At 39.5% G+C, this 25,755-nt stretch overlaps 1 protein-coding gene across 1 annotated transcript; it reads left to right on the top strand.

Annotated features, from left to right (window-relative positions):
• Positions 1-332: 332 nt before the first annotated feature.
• Positions 333-25,227, top strand: ephx4 (epoxide hydrolase 4). Its single transcript, XM_072684036.1, has 7 exons — positions 333-746; positions 3,766-3,851; positions 8,278-8,435; positions 15,867-15,995; positions 17,101-17,204; positions 19,774-19,922; positions 21,968-25,227. The coding sequence occupies exons 1-7, from the start codon at positions 504-506 to the stop codon at positions 22,206-22,208; spliced, it is 1,110 nt and encodes a 369-aa protein (XP_072540137.1). The 5' UTR covers positions 333-503; the 3' UTR covers positions 22,209-25,227.
• Positions 25,228-25,755: the final 528 nt, after the last annotated feature.

Genomic DNA, 25,755 nt, shown 5'->3' with positions numbered 1-25,755 from the left:
TTACTTTACTTAATGTGCTATTGTTTAAAAAATATTATTTTTATATTAATATATATAGGTAAATGTTCTTACTATATATATATTTTTTTTATGTATATGTAGAGAGAGAGAGAGGTGCTATTTAAAGGCCACTTTATTACATTATAATCAAACTTTATTTTAAAACTTTATTTCTATTTCATTTCTATTTAGTTAAACCTCGTGCTTTAGCTTCCATCCCTACGTCCCGCATTGAGCCTCGCCTAAGCTGCTGCGCGCCGTGTCTGTGTGCGCGCACCTCCACACACACACACACACACGCGCGCGCACACAGAGGGATCCTCCCAACACACACACACACACACACACACACACACACACAGGAGAGTAGAGCGGAGCCTCCGTCAGCGCAGCATCACTACCATGCCAGCTCTGCGTCCATCACGACACGCGCAGCTCGAGGATCAGTGAAAACAATAAAGGGCGTTATCAGCAGCCGCTCGTGCTCGGGCAGTAATGTAAAGATGGCGAGGCTGCTGCACAACTTGCTGCTGCTCTCTGTCTGGCTCGCGCTGAAGCTCAGGTTGCTGGGCTACTGGGCTCTCGTCTACGGCTACTGCGCCCTGTGTACGACCACCGCACTGCTCCGACTCTGGTGGAACATACTGCTGAGACCCTCCACCACCTTCCAGTGGTCCGTTCGCGAGACGCCACCTTCATGTCTGAACGACACGTCCTTGGGAACGCACTGCTACGTAAGGATAAAGGTGAGGCAGGCAGGCAGGCAGGCGCGTGCATGTGTGCGTGCATGTGTGCGTGGTGGGGAATAACATGCATGTCTGACTCCAGACCCTCTCTTAGCTTTAGGAGCCTCCCTATTGGCTGCGTTGCTCAGAGGGGATAAGACAGTTTGTTTACTTGCAGCGTAAATAATAAGACCCACGTTTGGGCGGTTTGCTGGCAGCAAGCACTACTGCCTGCAGTGGGAACACACAGTAATGTGTTAAATGCAGGCTGCTTTAATTACATTTCCACACTAAACTTCAGTCTTTTGACTTCCATACTTTTATTACTTGAAAAGAAAGAAATAAAGGTGCATATTTTAATACTTTTGATCATATAAAGATCAAAAGTATTCAATCACATAATAGAGAATGTGAAGAACCTTTAAAGTGGTAAAGAACCTTTACATCCAGGGGTTCTTTCTGTGGTATCACTCAAAGAATTACTTAAGATAAGATAAGATAAGATAGTCCTTTATTAGTCCCGCAGTGGGGAAATTCACAGTGTGACAGCAGAAAGGGATAGCAAGACAGTGTGACAGCAGAAAGGGATAGCAATTACTGATTCATTACTGAGATGTTATAAAAACAACATCTCCAACATCTACCGTTGCTTCAGAGCACACTTATATATATAGAAATTCATATAGAAATGATATAATTGACCAATTAATTACCTATATTAAACATTTTACATGATTTTTTTAAAAGAGACCTTTATAGGCTTCCAATTAAGACAGCTGCAGCCTTAATGGCATAAGAATGCCACAATATGGGGATGTTTATGCTGATGCATAAATGTTCATAAAAACATGCAAACCGAAATTACATCTGCCTGGATTACGGTTGCCTGGTGTGGCCTAAACATTCTTCTTTGATGGACTCTGTAGTAAACGTCTCATCATATCGTTTGGAAAAAAAAAACAAACGGATTCATCTAAACATCTGCCCCATGCAGAAATATATCAATTTTTAAAGTTATTATGTTATAGAATGTGCTTCTAATATCAATGTGCATCCCTGGCATACTTACCAACTGTGTGGATTGTTATGCATACATGACATACATGATGTTGCTTCAGTCATGTCATATCAAAACAAAATCTATGTATTTCTATATTTTTCATTTGAGTAGAGCAGCTGTTCCTCACATTTTGTAAACATTTCATAATAAATGGACCAAGAGGAGGGGTCCAGAGTTGAATTGAAAAAAATCTTGTTACATTAAAAGTTATGATTTTGCCTTCTCCTTTGAAGTTACCGTCTTGGGGATACATGGTTTTGGTAGATCAGTAAGTATATGAACATCAGTTCATGTAACATGTATATATATATATATATATATATATATATATATATATATATATATATATTTATATATATACATATATATATTTAGTAGAAAAACACTGCTTTGAAAAGCATAACATGGATTGCAGCAGTTTAGTTCATGTGAATAACTGAGCAGAAGATGATCTGATCTCCAGTTATAGATTAGTGTTGGATTAATGTACTATTTCTGTTTTGTGCAAATTTGAGCTCTCAACTTTTACCAAGGTCGTAAACCTCCATTAGCTTCTAAGGCCAATGGCTTCTTCATAGTCATTGTTAAGAAAAAACAGCTGATGCAAAAGCTTTATAAAGACTCATCAAACCTTTTCCCAACAATCAGCAGCTTTGGGCCCCTCGAGCAGCTCAGTCTAGCCCTCAGAAAATGAAAATATTTGATATATCATTGGTTATCTCAGGTCGTAATGGAATTCTGAAATGACAGTAGACAGGAATGATGGAGGTCATGTTGAGGTCTGAAAGCTCAAGGAAATTTTCTTAGAGAACTGCTCATAGGATTGCTTGAAAATCTAAACCTCAATGCCAGGTCATTTGACTGCTAAAGACCTTCAGGCCGATTAGGAGACTCAGGAGTAGTGGTGCACTATTCTATTACATGAATATGACCTTCATTGTAGAGTCATTGGAAGAAATACAGTGTCAGACGTTTTCAAATGGACATCTAAGCAGGCCTGATGCATTTTAGAAACACGTCCTGTGGACTGATGAAGTTTAATAGAAGGTTTTGCAGGCAATAAGTAAAGGTATGTTTGAAGTAGTGCAGGATTTCTTGAAGAGAACCCCTTTTCCAACTGTTAAGCACAATCGTGGATCAGTTATGCTTTGGGCTTGTGCTACAGCCAGTGGCACAAAGAAGATTTTGGTTGTAGAAGAAATAACAGATTCAATGAAATACCATCAAATTCTGGAATCCAACATCAAACCATCTGTAAATAAAGTTGAAGCTGAAAAGAGAATGGTTCTACAGCTGGATGACAACCCCAAAGAGTGCAAGCTTAAGGTTTTCATCTTTTACCATCTTACCTGTTTACAGTAACAAATATATTAACAGAAAGGGGTCCAAACCTTTGCATTCCTCTCTATATAAAACTGTATGCATTCATTTGAAGATCAGAAGTTTGCTTGTAGGCTTTTTTGACTCATACTAGTAGCAGCTGCCTCTGCAGAGCATTCGCGCGGACATGAGTCAGGTGAAAAGCCAGTCCTAGTCATTTATTCCCAGATTGATTGAGGGTGCAAGCGTCTGCACCAGTCTGTTGTTTTTAGAGTCTATATCCGTGCTAATCCTGTGCAGACCTGCTGAATCGGCTTGTTTTTGAAGACTTTCCCCCATTAAGAGAACTCTGAAGTAGGGAAAGCACTAGTCGAGCTATTTGATCTCAGCTGTATAGTCAATTAAAATTACTGTCAAATGTCCCATAAACGTCAATAAAAGCTATGACTTCGATATCGCTTGTGTACAGGACTGCATCACTGGTTACTTTAATAGCTCTATAAAACAGGCAGCAGGGTGATGGTAAACTTTATATCAGAACAGACAGTAATTGCCCCTCTGGTGAATGGGGCTGGACAGCCAGTGCCATACACACTACTATCACTCTGAATAACTGTGGCTGTTTTTGTGTGTGTGTGTTTTTTTTCTTGGTGGTTGCAGGAGTCTGGACTCAGATTTCATTATGTAGCTGCGGGCGAGAGGGGCAAGCCACTTATGCTGTTTCTGCATGGATTCCCTGAGTTCTGGTGAGACATTAAAAAAAAAATAACAGAAACACACACAGATGTATACAGTTTCACGCTCCTTCACATACACAGCCCAAAGGTCAAATGCTCTGTTGATTTTCTAAGTAAAAATAAGGACGAATCACCGCTGTCCAATGAAAAGCATGTCGCTTTCTCCCTGGTTTGAACCCTCCAGCTGTTCTGTACACTGTGTAAATAATTCCGGATGAATAGAACAATAGAAATGCAGTAAATTACTTGGAATAAACTCTTAGTTTAAATGAATTTCCATTAGAAGTTAAGAACAGTTTTTTCTTTTTCTGTAAAATCATGGATCACAGAGAACAAATTCATGTGGTGCAAAACACAGAAAACAATATGAACAAAGACCAGAGTCAAAGCCAGAGTCAAAGCAAGAGTCAAAGCCAAGAGGACAGCTGTCAGAGTAGAGGGGCAAGAGTCCATAAAACAGGTGAAAAGTCCAAGCAAACACACAATTTATACAGACAGTATACACATATCTCACAGAGAGGGAAGCTAAGAGTACAGTACTGTGAAAAATTGTAGGGGCCTGAAAATAAGAACTCCTTATCTGGACAGTAAGTGTTCATTTGCACAGTCACCACTAATATGACAGTAAACACACATAACGTTCGCACAAAAAGCAGCAGTTGGACTGCAGACACAGATGGAATTTGGTCTCTGCCTTGAACCCATCTGAACACACATCCCCACACACAGTGACAGTGAGCATACATGCCTGGAGCGCTGGGCAGCCATTGCTGTAGAGCCTGGGGAGTAGTGGACCTTGCTCAAGGGCCCAACAGTGGCAACTTGCAGAGGTATCGAACCCACAACCCCGTCATCAATAGCTCAGTGCTCTGAGCCACCACTGCCACACACATCGGTGTGTTCATTAAAACATCCTCAAAGCTCTGCTCGTGGGAGTCTGGTGCTATTTATAGTTCATCCAGCACCTGGTTTGATGAGTGGAGTTATGACATAACAAAAATTTGGGAGATAGACCACGCCTTGAACTACTTTTCCTCAGCCCTATACAGACCATGCCAGCAAAATCAGTGTTTAATGATGTTCATTCAGGGCGTCCAGGAGAAATCTGGAACCTTCAAACTAGTCGTTCTTTAAACAGTTTGAAACTGTGGAGGAATCTCTAAAGGTGCTTTGAGGAACCTGCAAGAAACCTTTTTCTTAAAGGTTCCTCAGGGACCTTAAGAGGTTCCTCAACATATCATTTTCTCATATCATTTCTAATCTGTATGTTGGCCTCATGGATGGGCTGTATTGATCAAATTTCATATGACATTTTCCAAAAGAATCATTGTATTACATTAATCAGGTTAATGAACTCGACTACTGCTGCTATGTGTGTGTACTCTAAGGACAAAAGTATTGGGACACCTGCTTATTCAGTGTTTCTTCCGAAATTAAGGGTATTAAAAATTTCCCCACTGCGGGACTAATAAAGGACTATCTTATCTTATCTTATCTTAAAAAGAGTTTAGAGACAGCAACTGTTTCTACTGTCCAGGGATATTTTTCTCCTAGATTGTGGAGCATTTCTGTGAGGATCTCCACCCCTCATCCCCAAGTCCCCGACTGGCATTAGACATTTCTATGTCAGCAATGTAGCTAGAAGGAGTGTCCAAAAACATTTGGACACATAGTGTAGCTTGTTTATATTGGACTGCAATTAAATGCTACCTTCCTGCAAAGGAAACATAATATTTCTTTAGTATGTAAGTATGAAATATTGAAAATAAATAATTTTACCTGACACCAGAACCAGTATAACACTAGATGATATATATCACCCCTTACTGGGAGTTCTTGCTTTCTTTTTTTGCTATTAAAGTGTCTTCTCACTGCCAGATCAGCAAGAAACTCACTCTTTATGAACACCAAACTCCATCTAACTGAATAACTGCAAGCGCTTTTTATGAGGAAGGCACAGACGGGAAATGAATCTTGACACAATGCTATCGATAGGCCTATGCTCTGTGAACAATCGCCAGAGTGTATGTGGTTTATTGTTGTATTATAGTGCAGTGTGATATGGATTGTGTACGGCTCTCTCACTGTCAGCGAACCGGCCAGGCTGTCAGCTTTGGGAGCCATCAGTGCACCAGAGTAGAGCCCAGAACGGGACAGAGCCTAATTAATGTGGCACCGGCTCCTTTCTGCTCCACTGGCCAATCTCCTGCTCCAGAATCAGGCAGGAACCTCAGGGTCAGTCTGCGGAGAGCTGGAGGACACTTCTCCCTCTCACTCTCCTGCTCCACTTTACTTTCAGACAGTGCAAAGCAATGACTGCATCTGTCGGCTGCCTGTGAGGGTGGCACAAAAATATCTGCTTTCACAGAATGCCTTTCCACAGTCCCATAAGTCAACCTCAGTTTCTGCTGTTTATTCTACTTGCCTCTATTACTTGGTGTCCCCAGCACTCATGCGCTCAGTTGCACTCGCACAGCTTGTACAACCATATAGAAAAACCTTAATAATTGAATGGGACGCACTGGAGCAGCAGTGCATGAGCCTAAGGTCACCGTGTCCAATGTCAAGTGGCAGCTAGAGGGGTATAAGGTCCCCCAGGATTGGGCTGTGGAGCAGGAGAAGTGTGTTCTCTGGAGTTATGGAGCTCCAGCTAATACCCTTGAACCGAGTTGAAGTGATGTATGTGATACAGAACTATCCGTCCAATATCAGCACCTGATCTCACTAATGCTGATGTGGCTAATACAGTCAAATCCTCACAGCAATGTTTTAACATCTAGTGTTAAGCCTTCCCAGAAGAGGAGCGGTTGTTACTGCAGGTAATCAAGCACAAGCTCCCCACCCTATTAATACCCTTGGTTTCAGAAGAAACGCTAGAGAAGGCGTCTACAAACTTTTGGACTACAGTGTATCATTTCTTGCCTTGACAGGAATGCAGAGATTCGGTCCATACTGTACGGTCCTAGTGTGCTGTGTTTTTGTAAAGTGTGTTACACTTTAAAACTCATCTATATTTGAAGTCATCAGGCCCTGGTGGTGTTGCCTGCGCTGAACCTGACTCATCAGATTTACGGTCAGGCTTCAGTCTTTCTCTGCTTAGCACACTGTTTCTCTCTGCCTCTGCGCTCTGCAGTCTCTCCGCAGACAAAATCTTCAATTAGGGAGCCCTCCCCGGCCCCGGAGATGAGTACGCCGATGCGGCTGGGATCGGTTTAAGGCATCTCGATCTCAGTTTAAAGGTGACCTTAAGTTTGGAAGAACTTGCTTGCGAAGGGGAGAGCGCTCGTATGCGCCGGAGCATGAGCTGAGTGAGAAATCCGAGTCTTAGGATCTGACCTATACTGCAGCAGGGCAACTACTAAAGCACTTAGCGTGGGAACGCTGTCTCTACACACACTGCAGTGGACAGTGTAGGCATTTGGGTAACTGATAGCAGTGCGCATGCAGAATAACACTGGAAATAGAACGGCTATATATTGTTTATTATTTATTGTATTTTTCATTTTAATTAGTATTATTTCATGTATTTGTAAATTTAATAATGTTTTATTATACTTATAGGTATTTCTTTTTATTGTATTAAGAGTGCTGGCTATACCATTCTGGTGTTACCTTCTCCAATTAATTTTTATTTAATTAATACATTTTATTTGAGTAAAATATGACCAGGGCTGTATGGCTGTATGAGGATTATACTGCAGTATTATAAAATACTATATTATGATTAAGTTAAAGCTGCCACATCCACTTTGTTCCGCCACCCCCACTCCATAATAAGTTACTTTTGTTACTCCATAATAAGGCTAAACTCAATATTATGTATTAATCATTAATGCAGTATTGGCCTTTACAGTTCTGATGTTGACCAGCATTGAGTGTACTGGGCAGCCATGGCCTGAAGGATAGAGAAGCAGCCTTATGAGTGGAAGGTCACCCTTTTGATCCCCTGAACCGACAGTTCGCGGCTGAAGTGCCCGTGAGCAAGGCACCTAACTGCTCCCTGGGTGTCACAGCTAGGGCTGCCCATTGCTCTGGGCACGTGTGCTCACTGTTCCTTAGTGTGTGTGTCTGTGTGTTTGATGAATGAATGGGTTAAATGCGGAGGACAAATTCCTATGTGCGCAGCTCAAATAGCAATTGAGTGGTTGTTCTTCTTCATCATTTTTTTCTCCTCTTAAACAAGTGCCCTAAATAATATTTTTACAGATCCGTGTTTTTCTGTGGGATTTTAGATCAAAAAAAGGCTTGGACGTCATCCAGCTTACACAGATTTAGTCGAAATACTCCAGGGCCATCTTTAATCATGTCATGGTTCTAATATAGTGCAAGACCTATCACACGTGCATTGTACAGCAATATACTGGCAATTCTGGTATGTTGTCCACTAATGGTCATGCCAGTGGACGACCAAAAACTATCTACATGCCCCCCTTAGGTTCTCGTGGAGACACCAGCTGAGGGAGTTTAAGAGCGAGTTCCGCGTGGTTGCTGTGGACATGCGAGGCTACGGGGAGTCTGACCTGCCCCCCTCCACCGAGTGCTACCGGCTGGACTACCTCGTCACTGACGTCAAGGACATTGTGGAGTATCTGGGTAAGCGGCATGAGCTTCCTTATCTCACACTCTCCTTCTCTCTGTCTCTCGGCCTCTCTCTACCCTCATATTTCCATTTCAAATCCAAATTCATGGGAGATGCTGATAAAGGCGTTTGCAGTGGTGAAGGGTAATTCAGTGATAAGCAGTCCCCTCTGCATTGTGACGTTCTTTTTAGTTCATATGACCTTGAGCTCACACAGCTATTAGTGAGCTGAAGTAGATGAGCATCAGTGTTAATCAACAGGATATAAGCATATGTGACTAGTCCTTATTAATTGCATAGTGGTGAATAACAGTTAAAGCTGAAACAGATTTTGTGCCTTTTAATGCCTCGATGTCTTTAATCTACTTAATGTCATGATGTTCTTGGTGCATCTAGATGATGTATAAAAGGTGATCTCACAAAATGTTACATTTGGAGATTGTCACTGTATTTGTGTCACATACTACCATTCTAAGCACACACATAAATACACACGAAGTAATATGTTCCACACTTAAGTGGACTCATTGTGTTTCTAATGAAACAAATCAATAATTAGATCAGTAGCTATCGCAGTGCATCCAACAATAAGGGTAGCATGGTGCTTCTTTAATGCAGTGAAACTGGAACCCTAGAATCCCTCCCCCATCCCACCCAGTACGGGTGTCTATTAGCTGACGTAACAGAACTATGCTTCTCCAAGCGCTTCCGGCTGTTCAATGAAGTTGTGTTAGTGGCAGTTCGAAAATGTCCTTTGGTGCTACACAGGTTTCGGAGGAAGCCTTCACTACCCTAATGTGTCATGTGATGTTAGCTGTGTGTTTCTTCCATGATAGTCTACTTTTAGGTGAGTAGTGTAGTTATTAAAGAAGGAATATCACATTGGGATCAGCTTTGGTTAAGTCCTATAGTCAAGAACAAAGGGTAGTACTTTGCTGTAGAGCAGCATTTGTATGAATGACACCTACATACAGGGCTGTGATCACTGATGCAGTGCCGTTTCTCAAGCATTTCTCACAAATTGTACTGATTACTGAAGAAAACTGTAAATGTTGTGAGCCCAGCCTTTTTTATAGCAACTGATATAAACATGCATAACTATCCATAAAGGTCTATTCCAACCAGCACCGGTGATCCTAACACTTCTGGGATAGAATAACACCAAAATAAGCCTTTATAAATGTTTATGTGGGTTTATATCTGTTGTCATGAAAGGCTTCTGTAGTGTCATGTAGCCTTACGAATACTGCCCTACAGTAAGGTGTTATCAAAGACTCTGAAAGGATCTTTAATGAGATGTTAATGCTGTCAGCATTAAGTATATCCTTGTAAAATACATAGATGAAACAATCACTGGTCACCTGATTGTTTGAGGATGGCTCTCATTTAGCAAATCCCAGTAAACACCCTAGAGTGAATGTGTGTATATGTCTATGCAGGTGTACTCTAAGTGACCTGCAGTGTGTTGTGACAGTCCGTCAGTGACACATGCGATTAGGAGTCATGGTGCTGTCCTGCAACTATATTTCTGCTCTTTGACATCTAAACACCTCTCTCATAAACTGCTGATAGCTCCACCATGACCTACAGCTGTCGTATCATTCATCAGTATTCAGGCATTGACTTGAAGCTCAGAAGTCCTGTATATACACACTTTTACTGTACTGTATTGCATGTAGGGCTGGGTGATAATGATGAAATTCGATATGATAACTTTTTGTGTCCACAGTATCATCGTGTCATGTAATATTTATTTTTTTTGTTAATAAAGTTACTTACTTTTTGATGATTTTTCTGAATGTTCTAATTTCATCATTGTCAGTTTCCGCATAGACAGCACAATCTCTTTTTTTGTTTGAGTGCTACAGTAATGTCTTACAAAGATGACATCACTTATTGAATATACTGATTTTTGTTTTACTGCTCTGCTTCTCTTAAATAATACTGTAGAAGATGTTCTATGATGTTTCATATGAAGCATCATAGAAATTTTGTTACATTTTGTTTGATGTTTGATATAAGATCATTTTCATTTTTGGATTTTGTTTGATGTTTTATATGAGGAAGTTTAGATTTTTAGATGTTGTTTGCGGTTTCATATGAGACATTTCACTTTCTCTGATGTTTTTATATGAGGCAGTTCAGATTTTTTGATTTTCTTAAATGTTTTACATTAGGCAGTTTAGATTTTTTGATTTTCTTAAATGTTTTATATGAGGCAGTTCAGATTTTTGGATTTTCTTATGTTTTATATAAGGCAGTTCAGATTTTTGGATTTTCTTATATGTTTTAAATAAGGCAGTTCAGATTTTTAGATTTTCTTAAATGTTTTACATTAGGCAGTTCAGATTTTTGGATTTTTTTTCTATGTTTTATATGAGGCAGTTCAGATTTTTTGATTTTCTTAAATGTTTTATATGAGGCAGTTCAGATTTTTGGATTTTCTTATGTTTTATATAAGGCAGTTTAGATTTTTGGATTTTCTTATATGTTTTAAATAAGGCAGTTCAGATTTTTGGATTTTCTTATGTTTTATATGAGGCAGTTTAGATTTTTGGATTTTCTTATATGTTTTAAATAAGGCAGTTCAGATTTTTGGATTTTCTTATATGTTTTATATGAGGCAGTTCAGATTTTTGGATGTTCTTATATGTTTTATATGAGGCAGTTCAGATTTTTGGATGTTCTTATATGTTTTATATAAGGCAGTTCAGATTTTTTGATTTTTTATATGTTTTATATGAGGCAGTTCAGATTTTTGGAAACTGGTTTGAGATGTTATATGAGGCAGACACACTTTGTAACTGAGTGTCTTGCTATCCATTTGCTGATGTGACACTGTGAATTTCCCCACTGTGGGACTAATAAGGGATTATCTTATCTTTTCTTAACAGATTTTGGATATTTGCATAAGGATTTAAATGAAGCAAGTCCAAGTGGATTTTCTTTGGGGTTTCATATCAGACAGTTCAGAATTTTTTATTTTTGCATAAGGTTTTCTATCAGGCAGGTCAGATTTTTTTATGTTGTTTTAGGTGTTATATGAGGCAGGCCAGATTCTTTCTTTAAAAGGAGCAATGGGTTTTTAAAAGGAGCAATGCAGATTAGTATTTTCTTTGGCGTTTTGAATAAGGCCGCTCAGATTCTTGGATTTTTGCATAAGGTTTTATATGAGGCAGACACTATATGAAAAATTTGATGGATGAGGATTTGATAGCATTCAGTGACAAAGTGACAAGTGTTAGTGAGGACAGGATGTTGGGTAATCACCACCCACCTTATCCCAAATGTATTTGGGATATCATCATTCCACTGCTCCACAGCTCAATGCTGGGGGATCTCATACCCCTCTAGCCCACGCCTGGCGTTAGGCATGGTGCCAATTGTTTAATTTTTATCTGCCCCAGAGAGTCCTATTATATTGGCAGTACTTCTTTAAAGGGACTAGACAGGCTGTGTGTGTGTGTGTGTGTGTGTGCATTTGTACATCTGTGTCATCAACGGGTATAACGTAAAGTGGCTGAATGCATCCACAAACATTTGGACACATAGTGTGTTTTATTTTCTACAGAGAGAAACTAACCATGCTGTTATTTCTGTTAGCATACGCCAGTGTTTCCCAGTCCCAGCCCTGAGGTCCCCCTGCAGTGCACAGTTTACTGATTTTCATGCTCTAACACAATTAATTCAGTTAATGAAGGGCTTTATAATTAGCTGATGAGCTGAATCAGGTGTGTCTGAGCAGGAAGTCTGTAAATTGTGAAATCGTTTAGTTTAGCACTGGATCAGGGCAACAGCCTGACAAAAGACATTAGATTAGTGAGCAACTTGTTTGTTTTACTGCTATTATTAGCATGATAATAATAACAACAATAACAATAAGGAAATGAAGAAAAAACTTTTTTATATAGGAATTACTTTAAATGCAGCTGAAAATTGAAGTCAATATAAGGCACTTATTATGTTGTCTAAACCTTTTTCAAGTAAATAAAATAAAATCATTATATACAGATTAATACAAACTTAAAAAGTAAGAAATAACAAGATAAATAATTCCAATAATGATCTATGTGTTGTTTTTGTTGTTAACGGTTTTAAGTAATGGAGCGTGTTGTCAGCACATGTCAGTGTGAGTCAGACGAGTGAATGTATGTGTGTGTACATGTGTATTGAGAGAACGAACCATGGGGAGCTGCTAATGGGTATAATCACAGTAACTGGGCGTTACTAACCCGGCACTCAAGAGAAGGACACAGCCAGTGCTTGGCCTTATAGCTTCTGGTCATCCTCGACATCACTGTCTGTCCCTTCAGTGGCCAGGAATCTGAAGAATATGTGTGTGTGATATGTTGAAAGAGTATCAGACCTATTTCGCCTCAGCGACTCTAATGCGCTTTATGACCGCACTGATTCACTCACATGCCTGCAGAGACCTATAGATCAGTTCAGGATAATGTATAGTCGTACCATAGGTCACAGAATGTGTTTTTAAAGGGTACTGATACCAGGGCTGAGCATCACTCAGTGTTTATAAGTACCAGTAGTTTTAATTATATAGCACAATTTAAACAACAACAGTTGACCAAAGTGCTGTAAATGAACAGAAATATAGAAAATATGGAAATACATACAGAATAACATAAAACAAACTGAATAGATCATCAGAGGTGTTAGAGTCATTTTTGTATTTTCATTTTTATTTCTTCATTAATATTTGTAGCTTTTGCATTTGGGTATATAAGAATTTAGAATGGAATTGCTTTAATGTGATGCCATTTGATTGGCTGCTGGGTTTAGTAAAACAGCGCGAGGGCGGTCTTTTGACCGTCACGTTGCTTAATTTAGAAGTCAGTTAATTTAGAATTTAGAAGTGCCTCATACATCTTTTTACATGATTCATAGCAAAGATACCAACCCCAAAGAAAAGTTTGGATTCAAGATCTTTTATTTTCTGATATGTGTCGCATGTAAAAAACAGTGAGGTTCAAGGCTAGTGAGTCAGCACGCTGCATGCTGAGTAAAAAATGTGCAGTAATAACCTAAAACACCACATACTGGATTGAGAGTAATCAAAAAAAAGCAGCATTACAGCATGTAGTTCATATTTTGATTTTGGAGAATAACACAAGCCTGTATTTGTTTTCCGGTATGATATTCATAAACCAAATAATTAATTATAAATAAAATATAGTTGGATTCACGATGGAGTATTAATAGAACAAATAATGCACTGATTACAAAAGAGCAGGTGAAGGACAGGTAGCATTCATGTAATTGCATTGCTTGTGACACAGGTAGACCCAGAATGCCAATAGGTTAGCCCACACAACAGCGCTAAAAGGGTTGTTTGGAATGATGCCAAGAAGCCTTCTAGTCCTTTTGTTCTACTCAGTTGAGTCCTGTCCAGTTGTCCCCACACTAACTGGGACTCCCCCGTCGCACCAAGCTGTGAAGGTGAAGGCTAATGTGACACCACATCCCTTTCTAACTGCCACTAACTCACTAAGTCACACGTTCAGCATCACGCTGAGTGATAGCGGAGAGGGAGGGCCATCCCATCCACCCAGAAAAAATGACTGTGGCGTCACTAGAGATAGAGCTCATAATCCTCTGATGATGGGGCCAATCCTTTGAGCAGTTTCGCCTATCCTCCCTCTGCGTTAAATAAACGATGTGGTAAGAGATCTCGAGGTCTCGTCTTAATAGAGCACGTTGCAGTTGTTTGCGGAAATTCTGCAGTTTTCTGCCATCCCAAGCCGTAAATCTATCAGTATGTAGCACAGCGTAAGCTTATTCACTAGCATGCAGAAAAAAACAAGCATTGCCTGTACTCTACATCTGAGACGCACTGCTGCTCTGCTCTGCTGGAACCTAATAAAGTGGGTGCCGGATTGAAAAGCAAGACACTTTACTATGCTCAAGCCATGCAGAGGTAGTATACTGAGACAGGCTTAAGATGGTAGTGCCATTCAGGGGCCCCCCGAGTACCTTCAGTTAGATTGAAACCGTTCAGTTGAAAGGTTCTTCACATTATCAAAAGAGTTGCTTCTGGCATTGCTACAAATTACCCTTCATGGCACCATCATTTTTTAAGAGTGCACATTAATATTAAATAAAATCTGCCCTATAGAATGGAGAACGGTATTTATCCTGGCCTACTTGATTAAGGGGAGTTTGGTACATAGAGCTGACATTCCGCAAACCTCAAACACTGTCTTTCATCAAATACAAATCCTGCATATACAAAATAGGGCTATAAAACAAGCCAATGCCTAAACCCCCAAAACGTGTCTCGTAAAGAGTATTTACTCTTTAATATTATGCCCCCAAAATGTACGCCCACCAGCGTATGCCCACCAGACTCAGGTCGGAAAAAATATGCAGTCTCAGGTCGCTAAGCTAAGCAAATTAGGCCTCATAGTTGCGGATTTGCCTAATACCACTAACCTGGGAACGGACCTCGAATATGGTGCACAAAGGAATTCAGCAGGTTTTTGAGATATCCTAATAGCTAACCCTAGCAGAAGAGGCCATTTAGCTAGCCAAGCTAATTGCATCACTATCCAGTAAGACAAAGTTAGGGTCATCCTAATGTTGTGGCTAGCCATGTTGATTGTGTGTGAGCTGTTGCAGTACCTCTGGAAAAAAAAACTGCCAATCAGGGTAGAGCCTGTCAATTCAAGCCCACCAAAAGGGGCAATAGGGAGTTCTACCAACTGTCTTACAGTCTTCTCCCATATCATCATCACCTGAAGGCATGCTCCGAAGCAGCAAAATGACCAATTCTGAGCAGGAAAACATCGGAATTAGCTTCACACTTCACCCAGCTTTTATCATCACTACAATAATAGTGCAACAATAATCAGTGTTTCCATAGTGTTGTTCTGAATGTGGATGCAAACCATCACAGTGCATCCAACAATAAAGACGGCACTGAGCTTCTTTTATACAGTGATAGTAAACACACTATCACATATTAGTACACTGAAAGCTCCAGTTCCACACACTGAGACCAGCATGGACACGTCTGGAAGCAGATTTTAATGAGTTAAAGGGGATAAAGACAAAGAATGGCTCACCAAGAATATCGTTGGTGTCACCTAAAAACCCAGTGTCTCTATTTTTGCCTGTTTTTGTTGATATAATGTTAGTCTGGCAGTTGTTCTTTACATCGTATCAGCATTGTATGACTGTAAAGTTGCCATTTTGGAGATTGCTCCAGGTTTTTGCATGCTATGTTAGTTATAGTAGGGCTGGTTTGTCTCCAACATCATTTCTAGCTTAATAGATTCATACCAGTATATGTGTGGAATGGATGTACATTATTATAAAGTATACAGTTTTGTACAGGCTGGTGAATATAGGTTAGTGCCAGTTCCTGAGAGTCGCATGCCAACGTAATCAAATGCCATGCTCATACATTGCCTCTCTGAATCTCTCTGTAGGATACAACAGATGTTTCCTTGTGGGCCATGACTGGGGAGGGATCATTGCATGGCTCTTTGCTATTCATTACCCTGAGATGGTGACGAAGCTGGTAGTGCTGAACAGCCCTCACCCGTGTGTGTTTGCTGGTAAGCTCCCCCCTACACTCTTGCCTCTCTTTTCCGCTGAGGATGAGCTATGCCTTACAGCTCCTGTCACATTATATTAAAAGAGCTGTTTGGTGAAATATCAAATCTGCGCAGTTGTATCTCACCCTAAATGTAATCGTTCAGCTGAGACATGTAAGGTGTTCGACGTTTGCTCAAACATGTCCTGGCTAATTGACTGCTTTTTGGGTATTGTGTAAAATTTATTTATGTTTTTTTTTTCTGGAGGCCCATTCTGGTTATTGGACATATTAGCATGATTAGCGTCCTTCAGAGTAAAGCGTTATTACTGAATCCCAAGAGTGCTGCTGTCTTAGGACTGCATCTTCCATCTGGCTGTTACTCCTCTGCCTTGAGGACGAGATAAAGGAGGAGGTAATTACTGGAACACTTTGGGTGTAGATGTAGGAGATTACGTGGTCCACTCACAGTGTCACATTGAAACTGCTGGGAATATGATGTAAATTCTCTTCTCTTCATTTTTTGATTTTCTTCTTGTCTTATATCTTCTGCTCTCTTCTCCACGTTTTTCTTCTCATTTCATCTCAATTTCTCTTCTCTTCTTTTCTTGCTTCTCTTCTTTTTCATTCTCTTCTCTTTTCTTCATGCTTCTCTTCTCCTCTTTTCTCTTCTCTTCTCTTCTCTTCTCCACATTTTCCTTTTCTTTTCTTCTCTTCTCTTCTCCTCTTTTCTCTTCTCTTCTCTTCTTGTTTCTCCTCTCTTCTCTTCTCTTCTCTTCTCTTCTCTTCTCTTCTTGTTTCTCTTCTCTTCTCTTCTTGTTTCTCTTCTCCTCTCTTCTCTTCTCTTCTTGTTTTTCTTCTCTTCTTTTCTCTTCTCTTCTCTTCTTGCTTCTTTTCTCTTCTCTCGTATTTTTCGTCTCTCTTCTTATCTCATTTATTTTTTTCTCATTTTATGTTGTATCTTGCTTTCCTTCTATGATCTTTTCTTCTTTATCTTTTTGTCTCATGTATTTTCTTCAATTTTCCTATTTGTTTTTTTTCTCTTATTTCTCACGTTCTCTTCTTTTATCTTCTCTTACTTTCTCTTCTCGTTTCATCTCTTCTCTTTTCTCTTCTCTTCTGCCCAGATTACGCTCTTCGTCATCCCAGTCAGATGCTCAAGTCCAGTTACTTCTTTTTCTTCCAGCTACCACGCTTCCCAGAGCTTATGCTTTCCATCAATGACTTTAAGGTGAACATGGCTTTCTGTGTGTGTGTGTGTTTGTGTGTGTGTGTGTGTGTTGCTGGTAAAAAGTTTAACCCTTACAAGAATAATTACTTTTGTTTTGTTGAACTATGTTCAGCCATGATTATGTAATTACACTTTCATTCAGTTTGAATTAGATTACATTTATATGTCCGTTTATATTCCAGTCTGAACTTTCATTTCGCTTCTGTTTGTTATGATGTCTAAATGAAATGCACAGTGGCACTAAAACATGAGTGAACTCTTTGAAATGTATTTGTATACATAAATTTAAGGTGACAACAAATCACACATAAATAGCTTTGGTTTTAAAAATGTCATTTATCATCCAAAATGAAAGTCAGGCATTTAATATTGTATGGGGAAGTCACAAAGATCCCCAGGGTAACCAACTAAAGACTAAAGACTTGAAAAGGAGGAAGGAAGAAGCCACCTACTGGCTTTGGCTTTTTCTGAAACTAAAAAAGTAAGCTTGACTGGCATACTCCCAGTCTAACACACACACAGGTCTGTGGCCCTACATGCACTGTGTTCTGGTGCACATGCAAACTGAAAGTAGCCATAGGAAATGCTTGTTTACTGCGCTGCCCCTGCACTCATGCCGTCAACTGCAGTTTGTCCTGGCAGGTGCTGACACCACTTTATTAGCTGACAGCAGAGTAGCTCTAGGTGCCTAATGTGAGCGAAAACAGTGACACAGCAGAGCTGACGGCTGGTGCGGCAGTAAAACCAGCCGTGACTGGACAGGGTTTGGTGAGGAGAAGGGGAGAACAGAGCTTATCTCTCTATCTCTCTCTGCCCGAATGATTTAAGGCTGGAATTATCACCCAGGAGTTCCTGGCATTCACTGTGTCATATTCATTACTGTGCAAAAGTCGATGTGTTGATGTGTAACGCTAGTTATCTGAGCAGTGATGATTTATTAGTCTATAAAATTCACATCATTAGAGCAAACACACACACAAAAAAAAAACAATATATCGTTGCTGTCCAGCTAAAACCTTGTATCTCCATTTCAGCAGTTTGTTTTTAACTTTTTGACATCATTTCTGTTTGGCAGGTGTTCTTTACATTGTGTCAAAAAGTCATGGATATTTCATAGAAATGCTCAAAAAAAATGCTCCAGTCTTTGTACATTGACTTCCATTAAAAGTTAAGTAGTTTTTTTACTTCTTTTGTAAAGATGTCATCTTAGGGGTTACAAGAGTTTTGCGACGATATGGTAATTAAATGTGTATTTGTTTGCTTTACCATTTCCAAAACGTTTCAAAGACATATATTGATAAAGTTTCCATCAAATACATAGTTTATCCAGTCAATGCTTCATTAAGCTGCTGAACAAATCCATACAGTGTCTGTAGAGCAATCAGAAAGCTAGTCAGCAAGCAACCCTCTGTTCCTCTTACTGTGTTCCTAATGTTATATAGCGTTTTACAGGCAACACAGTGCTGAGACATCATTTTAAGTGCCTTTATTATGCTGCTCTCTTGTTTGATTTTGCTGCTGTAAAAACTGACTTTCCCCGTGGGATAAATAAAGTGATATATCTGTCTATCTATCTGGGACAAATTATGAGTTTAAGCTTAGGAGCTTTTAGCAGTTCAACAGCTCATCTCTGGAAAAAAGGCTTTCCAAACCTTTATTCACCCCAAACTGAGCGTCTCCAGAAAGTTGGTAAACTGTATTTCTGCCAAAGATTGACCATTAGAATAGAAACCAGTAAAAAAAAATGAGGCAGATAATTAGATTTTACATTTATTTATTTAGCAAAATTATTCAATATGAAAGTATTCGAAAGTCGAAAACAAAAAGAGTGTGAAACGTGAAGTATGAGATAATATAAAGTGATAATTAAATGTACGTCTTTCAGCCAAGAGTTTGGCACTACACAGGTTTATAAAAGTGTACCACGCCTTAAACAAGGAGTTATTGAGACTTACCAGGTAACAACAAGTCTGTCCTCCAGCAATCCACTGTGAGGCAGGGGATGTACAAATGAAGGAAATTCAAGACTAGTGTTACTGGTTAAGGGTGTAGTTGTCCAGAAAACGTCAGAAAGACATGGCAAAAAAATGGTGACTCTGAACAAGGATGGGTGCATAGCAGGATAGCCTTTTTTTTTTCTTGTAAAACTTTTTGTAAAACTATTGGCTAATTCAAATTGCCGCTCCTGCGATTAGAAAACTGTGTCCTTTCGAAATGCCATTTCGATAAAAAAGTCCAAAAAATGGTTCATGCAGGAGAAATTCTACACTTTGGAGAGGCTCCAATCAAAGTCCAGACCTTAAGCTCACCAACATCAGTAAGCCAAATGGGCCGAAATTCATAAAGATATTTAATGCTGGATAGTTTTGCTCAGTGAAGCAGTGGATAGACTATCATGTTTAATACACCTTTACTGGGTTCTGTTTGTCTAATGTCTGGCCATGTGATGTGTGTGTCTGTGTGTAAGTAATCCAGCACACTGGTGCTTCAGCCATAATAAGAAGGCATAGGCTACACTGCACTGATTCTGTATATACTGATGAAATTTCTTCATGGACTGGATCTGCAGGCGCTGAAGAGTTTGTTTACCAGTCGGAGCACAGGGATTGGACGGAAGGGCCGCTGGCTAACCACAGAGGAGCTGGAGGCTTACCTGTATGCCTTGTCACAACCAGGAGCCCTGACCGCCGCGCTCAACTACTTCAGAAACGTCTTTAGGTAAGCTATGCCTGCACATTCGCATCAGGCTGACTGCAGCCTTTCACTGCTGAAATGCCTGCAGAGTATTAGGCCATAAACCAGACCCACACATTAAACATGACTGCAAACACTGTGATCTACACAGACAGTTTGCGTTTTTTACACAGTTGACAATTTTCTGTGATTTCTCTTTTGCTTTTTTGCTCATGCAAGTACTATCCCTCCACCTGGATTACTGAGGTTCCCTATGTCCACAGTGACACAAAAACTTGGTTAATGGAACCATGCGTTGGGCGGGACATGACATTTGTGTCTGCGTTCTTGCGTAGGGTTTGTTTCTGGCCTTATTGTCCTGAAACTGGAGATGAGAGAGTGCTGCCCTCTAGTGTCATAAATGAACACTGCTATTAATTTACCCTTTAAAGCAAGCCTCGAACATCCATGCTGTTCCAATTTGAAGACTACAGACCTATGCTAAGAACTAGCAAAACAATGAATATTAATAATTTTCCTAAATATTATGTAAACATATGATGCACCATTCCAAAAACATTCAGTGTTGGGTAAAATTGCTGCTTTTCCTTTACGTTTATTGTACGATGCGATCTTTTACACACTAACATCTGGAAACACCTAAATACATGAATAGTTAAATACTGACAAATTGATATTTTTTATGTATATACAGTTATGTATGTATATTGCTCCTGCCCAATGAAAATCATGTATCTCTATTTTTGGCCGTTTTTAGTCTTCCTCATCATTAGAACCGTGTAGCTGCTCTGAACACTGTGTCATTATTTAATGACATATGGACCAATAGAAATGCTCCAAAATGATTTGAAATAAGATCTTTTTACATTGACTTCTATTGGAAGTTAAGACGTTTTTTTTCCTTTTGCTAGTTTGGAGATGCATGTTTTTCATTGGACAGTGACAATATACAATTTACATACTTAGTGTTTACATTACAAATAGGAATGTAGACGCAGATATGACACCACCAGACCACCAAATAAGGGATTAGGTAGGCACATTCTAAAACACTTAACATGAAACAAGCTTGATGTGGCATAATGCACTCAAACACTGACCTAGAAACACCAAACGTCTCTCGTGCATTACTGAACATATATACTCCATGAGTTTCTAATCAAAAAGTAAAGGAATACAGGACAGCTATTTCCTTATATTGGGTTCCTATGTGTTATACGCTCATCCCACTGGCCGGATAGAGAATCAGTGAGACTCTTAAAAATAAAGGTACTTTTTTAGACTCTTAGAAGATTTTTCACACCTTGGTTCTTTATGGAACCACTTTTGATTTCATGAAGAACTTTATCTTGATGTAAAGGTTCTTAATAAATTGCAAGGTTCCTCAAACTCACACATCGTTATTGCAAACATGGTTCTTTAAGGTACCAAAAGTGAAAATTCAATGGCATTGCTGAAAGAACCACTTTGGTTTAAAAGGTCCAATTAAAAGGTTCCTCAAACTCACATATCTATGACAAATATGGTTCTTTAAAGTACCTAAAGAACCACTTTTGGCTCCACAAAGAACCAAGGTGTGCCAAAGCTTTTAAAGACCTAATCAACTTCCACTTGAGGTAAGGGTCTCACAACGTTCGTTTAAGGTTCTTTTTGGTTCTATTATGGCACTTTGCTCAAAGAACTATTTGAAGGACCTTTATTTTACCTTACATTGTTTTAGAAGATTAAGCTACGTTAAGCTTAACATAGCTTAACATTTTAGAATGTCCTGTTTCGGAGACTGGAAGATGCCCACCGTAAGGTCTTCAGAGCCTTGCGCTGCATTAGCTGCAGTGTGAGTGTTGTGTATTAGTGCGCAGACTGAGGCCATGTTGTGAGCGTGTGAGTAGTGTATGCTTGGCTGGCCCTCCATCTGCTCCTAAACCAGTCTTTGTTTATGTCTCAAGGCAGGACAGAGTGTGTGTGTGTGTGCTGAAGGAAAAAGAACAGCAAAGGGGGGTGATAATGAAAAAGGGTATTTTCAGTGATGCTAGAAGGAAATGCAGTGATTTTCTTGTGCATCTCTACAGTTTCCTCCCTCTCAGTCAGAGTGAAGTGCGCGCGCCTGTGCTGCTGCTATGGGGAGAGAGAGACGCGTTTCTGGAGCAGGACATGGCCGAGGCCTGCCGCCTCTACATCCGAAACCACTTCCGCCTCAACATCATCTCCGGGGCCAGCCACTGGCTGCAGCAGGACCAGCCTGACATCGTCAACACACTCATATGGACTTTCCTCAAGGAGGGAGAGGGACGCAAAAACTACAGGAACTGACTTTCTAAAGGGGTCCTTCGCCCTGCGGAGGGGACTGTGGATATGGCCGTGAACACAACAACAAGAACAACGACGACAACGACGACAGCAAGATACATTCAGGGGGGTATTTCACAAAGGTTTCTCAGTTAGTCAGATAACTTATGCCACAAGACGAGCCTGTCCGAGAGGTCGATATGGCAAAAATATCACATTACGTTACCCAAAGATATTTTCATGATACGTGACGTGTATCGTGATTCAGTTTCAGCTTTTCTGAGACGTGTGAAAAAGCTGAAATCAACTAAATGCACCAGCATAACATTAGTGCCACATTTAACAAGGACACACAGTATCACTGATGCAAAGCACCAAACGTTATTCAAGTACTAACAGCACTCCTTTGGGGACAATCTAGCTAAAATGTGAGTGAGTGAGTGAGTGAGTGAGTGAGTTAGATGCTTCACAGCTAAAAAATGAAGAATTGTGTCCAGTGATTTCTTTTTTTTTCTATATTTTCTAAATTAAACTACTTAGGAAGAAGCAGGGTGGGTGAAATCAACAACTGGTAAAAAACAAGGGATTTAGATAAGGTAAGATAAGGACATACTGGGCTGACATCAATTCCAGACAGTTTAGGCTGTTATCATGCCACAGTTATTTCAGACCATGCAGTGTGATTAGCTGAGATGAGCGATGTGTGAAAATTTGGCTTTAAGCTACAAGTAAGAAGCCTGCTGAAAAGAACTAGAACTCCACATTATACACTCTTTAAAAAGGGTTCCTCAAGGGTACTTGCCTTTATAATAAAGGCAGTGGTTTTAATATGGAACGATAATATAATACTAATCAATACAGATAATAATTCATGTAGGACCATTTAGATGTTAAATGGTTATTTCCCTGGTTAAGGCAAAGGGTCATTCAGAATGGTGGGAAATAGGGCTGTGTGATATTGGAAAAAAATGGCATTGCAAAAAAAAAATTTCTGCGATATAGATTGCGATATTGAAAAAATAAAAATGAATTTGATCCAACATGTCGTTCTATTAATAATGCACTCTGTGTATCCAAGACTGGAATAAAATGAAAGATATGAGGCTGATATAAGCAGCAAAAAAAAAGTTGCAGCATGACATGTTTGATGAAATTTGACATGGCAGCTGACATTGCATGTTCTGCGTTGTGACTATTGTACATGCACACTTTGCGATGGTGATGCTGAAAAGATATGCTGTGCAGGCCTAGCGGAAAACCTTTAGAGAATATATCGTCCCTGTCCACTGAAAAACATGTATCTCCAAAACTGTGACTTTACCGGAAAAGCAAACAGTTTGAAATGGAATTTAGAGCATTTCTATTGGTCCATTCAGCCAGAATTATTTGCACAGTGTACAGAAGCAGCTACAGGGTTCAAACCATGGAGAAAACTAAAATGGACAAAGATGGAGATACATGTTTTTCACTGGACAGCAGCGATATAGAACTTTTTTTTTTTGGTTATTTATTGTTTTTAAATAATTCTATGTCTAATGTTTTCCACCAATGCGAGTCAGTACTATATGGAACCCTTTTTGCTTAGAGTGTAATTAATGAAGGTCATCAGAGCCTCATTTTTAAATGGAATTCATACATTTTTTGATTTTTAAATGATTTTTCAATTTTCAAAACACAATTAAAGTAGTCCTAATCAGATCAAATCCATAGAGTGTGCAGCCGAGGGCTGTATTACCCTTCCTCAACACTTATTTGCAGCAGTGCTGGCTTACAAATCTGAGCTAAGGAGTGTAAATAAACGTTGCTGTTACTCAGTTTTTGTTTCCTCGTTGTCTAAAATTGCAGTAATACACTTGAGGGCGTGCTACACTGCGACATGCTGGCCTATGTTCGGTCTCCTGGTATAGCACTCCCTCCTGTGTTTTATTGAGTGGCTGTGATGTAATTGTTGTTGTTGTTATTGTTGTTGTTTACAGATTGTCTATGACTGGTCAAAATCTATTTTTTTGAAACACATACAGATGTTCGGTGTCCTAAAAGTACTGATAGCCACAATTTATCACAGTACTGATCATGTGGTCGGTGTAGCGTAGTGGATAACACAACACAGCCCTCCCCGTAGTGGACTAGAGTTCAATTCCTCAGCTGGACAAGCACACCTTACTATAAGTACACAATAAGAGTCCTAACGCTACGTTCGCCTACCTGTGTAACATGTTTCAAATGTAAGTCTCCCTGGATTAGAGCGTCAGGTAAATGCAGTACATGTAACTGTTCACACGTAGTCGTGTTGCCCACCCCTAGAGCGACAGGAGCAAAGCTGAGGGGCATCTCCTACTGGACAAACCCTTAAAGCTTGACTGAAGTTATCCAGCTTACTGAGAAATCCTGAAATCCTGCTTTGTGGATTTCCCTGGTTAATGCAAGCATCCGTTTGTGAAACAGGACACATCTCAGATACTGAATAAAACACAAGGACAAAACCTAGAGGAGAACACAAGCACATTCTATTAGGAGAGGCTAAATAGACGAATAGCGCATCTTTATCTCTAGTTTGCACATGACATTCGCCTTAAAAGTCTGTAGGTGACAACATTTGTGAGTGTGTGTGTGTGTGTGTGGCAAAATCTCCTCGTGAGTAAGTTGTATTGTGTGGTGCCTTTTGACCATTTTGCGACATAAAAACGATGTGCCATGTCTGTGGAAGTTGAGCTGTGGGGTCGCTACTCTGTAATTCAGACAAATCTCCTGGGACTAGAGTCCCTCTACTTCTCTTTCAGGTAGTGTTGTCTTAATGGAAGCATATTGAAAATACTGTTCCTCTCCTTTTTGGTTTTGTAATTTTTGACGATACTTTAGCGCAGATATTTGAGAATGTCATTATTTTGACCCTTCTGTAAGATGAAAAAAAAATAATAATAATGAAAGTGATGTTTAAATATTGTACACTTTTTGTATCTCTTCCTACACGCTGCATACAGAAACGTCACTAAACCAGCTCCGCACCATTTTGGTTTTATAAGCAAATAAACGATAGCTAGAACACTGCTTGGATTTCTTTCTGTTGTGGGGGAGTATATGCAAGGCCTGCTCATTCACAAAATATAACAGTATGCACAGGATGTCTGAACATACCCAAACACCCCTTCTAATTCCTACATTCTGCTACTTCAGGGTGCTCGCATTGCTGACACAGATGCTGACACACATGTACAACCCTTAGTAACCCTTTAGTCAGTTAGGACTGGGCGATGTAGGCCAATCAATCAGTATATATATATATATATATATATATATATATATATATATATATATATATATATATCCAACAGGAAAATGTATATATTTATATAATTGGTATAGAAAGATTTATATATGTAAATATGAAATCACACACCCAAATCTTGAGGCTTTCTACTCAAGTAGTACATAAACTAAACAAAAAATAAATTAAAAATGATATATTATATTATATATATGATTATATATGATATAATATATATATATATCCTGCAGTAAAACTATGTAATTTCACAGTAAATGTGAAGTAACGTTAATTTTGTAGAGGTTT

Source organism: Salminus brasiliensis, chromosome 7 (assembly GCF_030463535.1).
Source record: "Salminus brasiliensis chromosome 7, fSalBra1.hap2, whole genome shotgun sequence".
NCBI classification, from domain to species: Eukaryota; Metazoa; Chordata; class Actinopteri; order Characiformes; family Bryconidae; genus Salminus; species Salminus brasiliensis.
This window is presented reverse-complemented; position numbering and strand designations above follow the sequence as displayed.

Bases quoted from the DNA above. Each gene is read 5' to 3' on its own strand.
- ephx4 (XM_072684036.1), top strand. From the start codon at position 504: ATGGCGAGGCTGCTGCACAACTTGCTGCTGCTCTCTGTCTGGCTCGCG. The intron at 3,852-8,277 runs GTGAGACATTAA...TGCCCCCCTTAG, and splicing joins CATGGATTCCCTGAGTTCTG to GTTCTCGTGGAGACACCAGC. The intron at 17,205-19,773 runs GTGAACATGGCT...CTGGATCTGCAG, and splicing joins TTTCCATCAATGACTTTAAG to GCGCTGAAGAGTTTGTTTAC.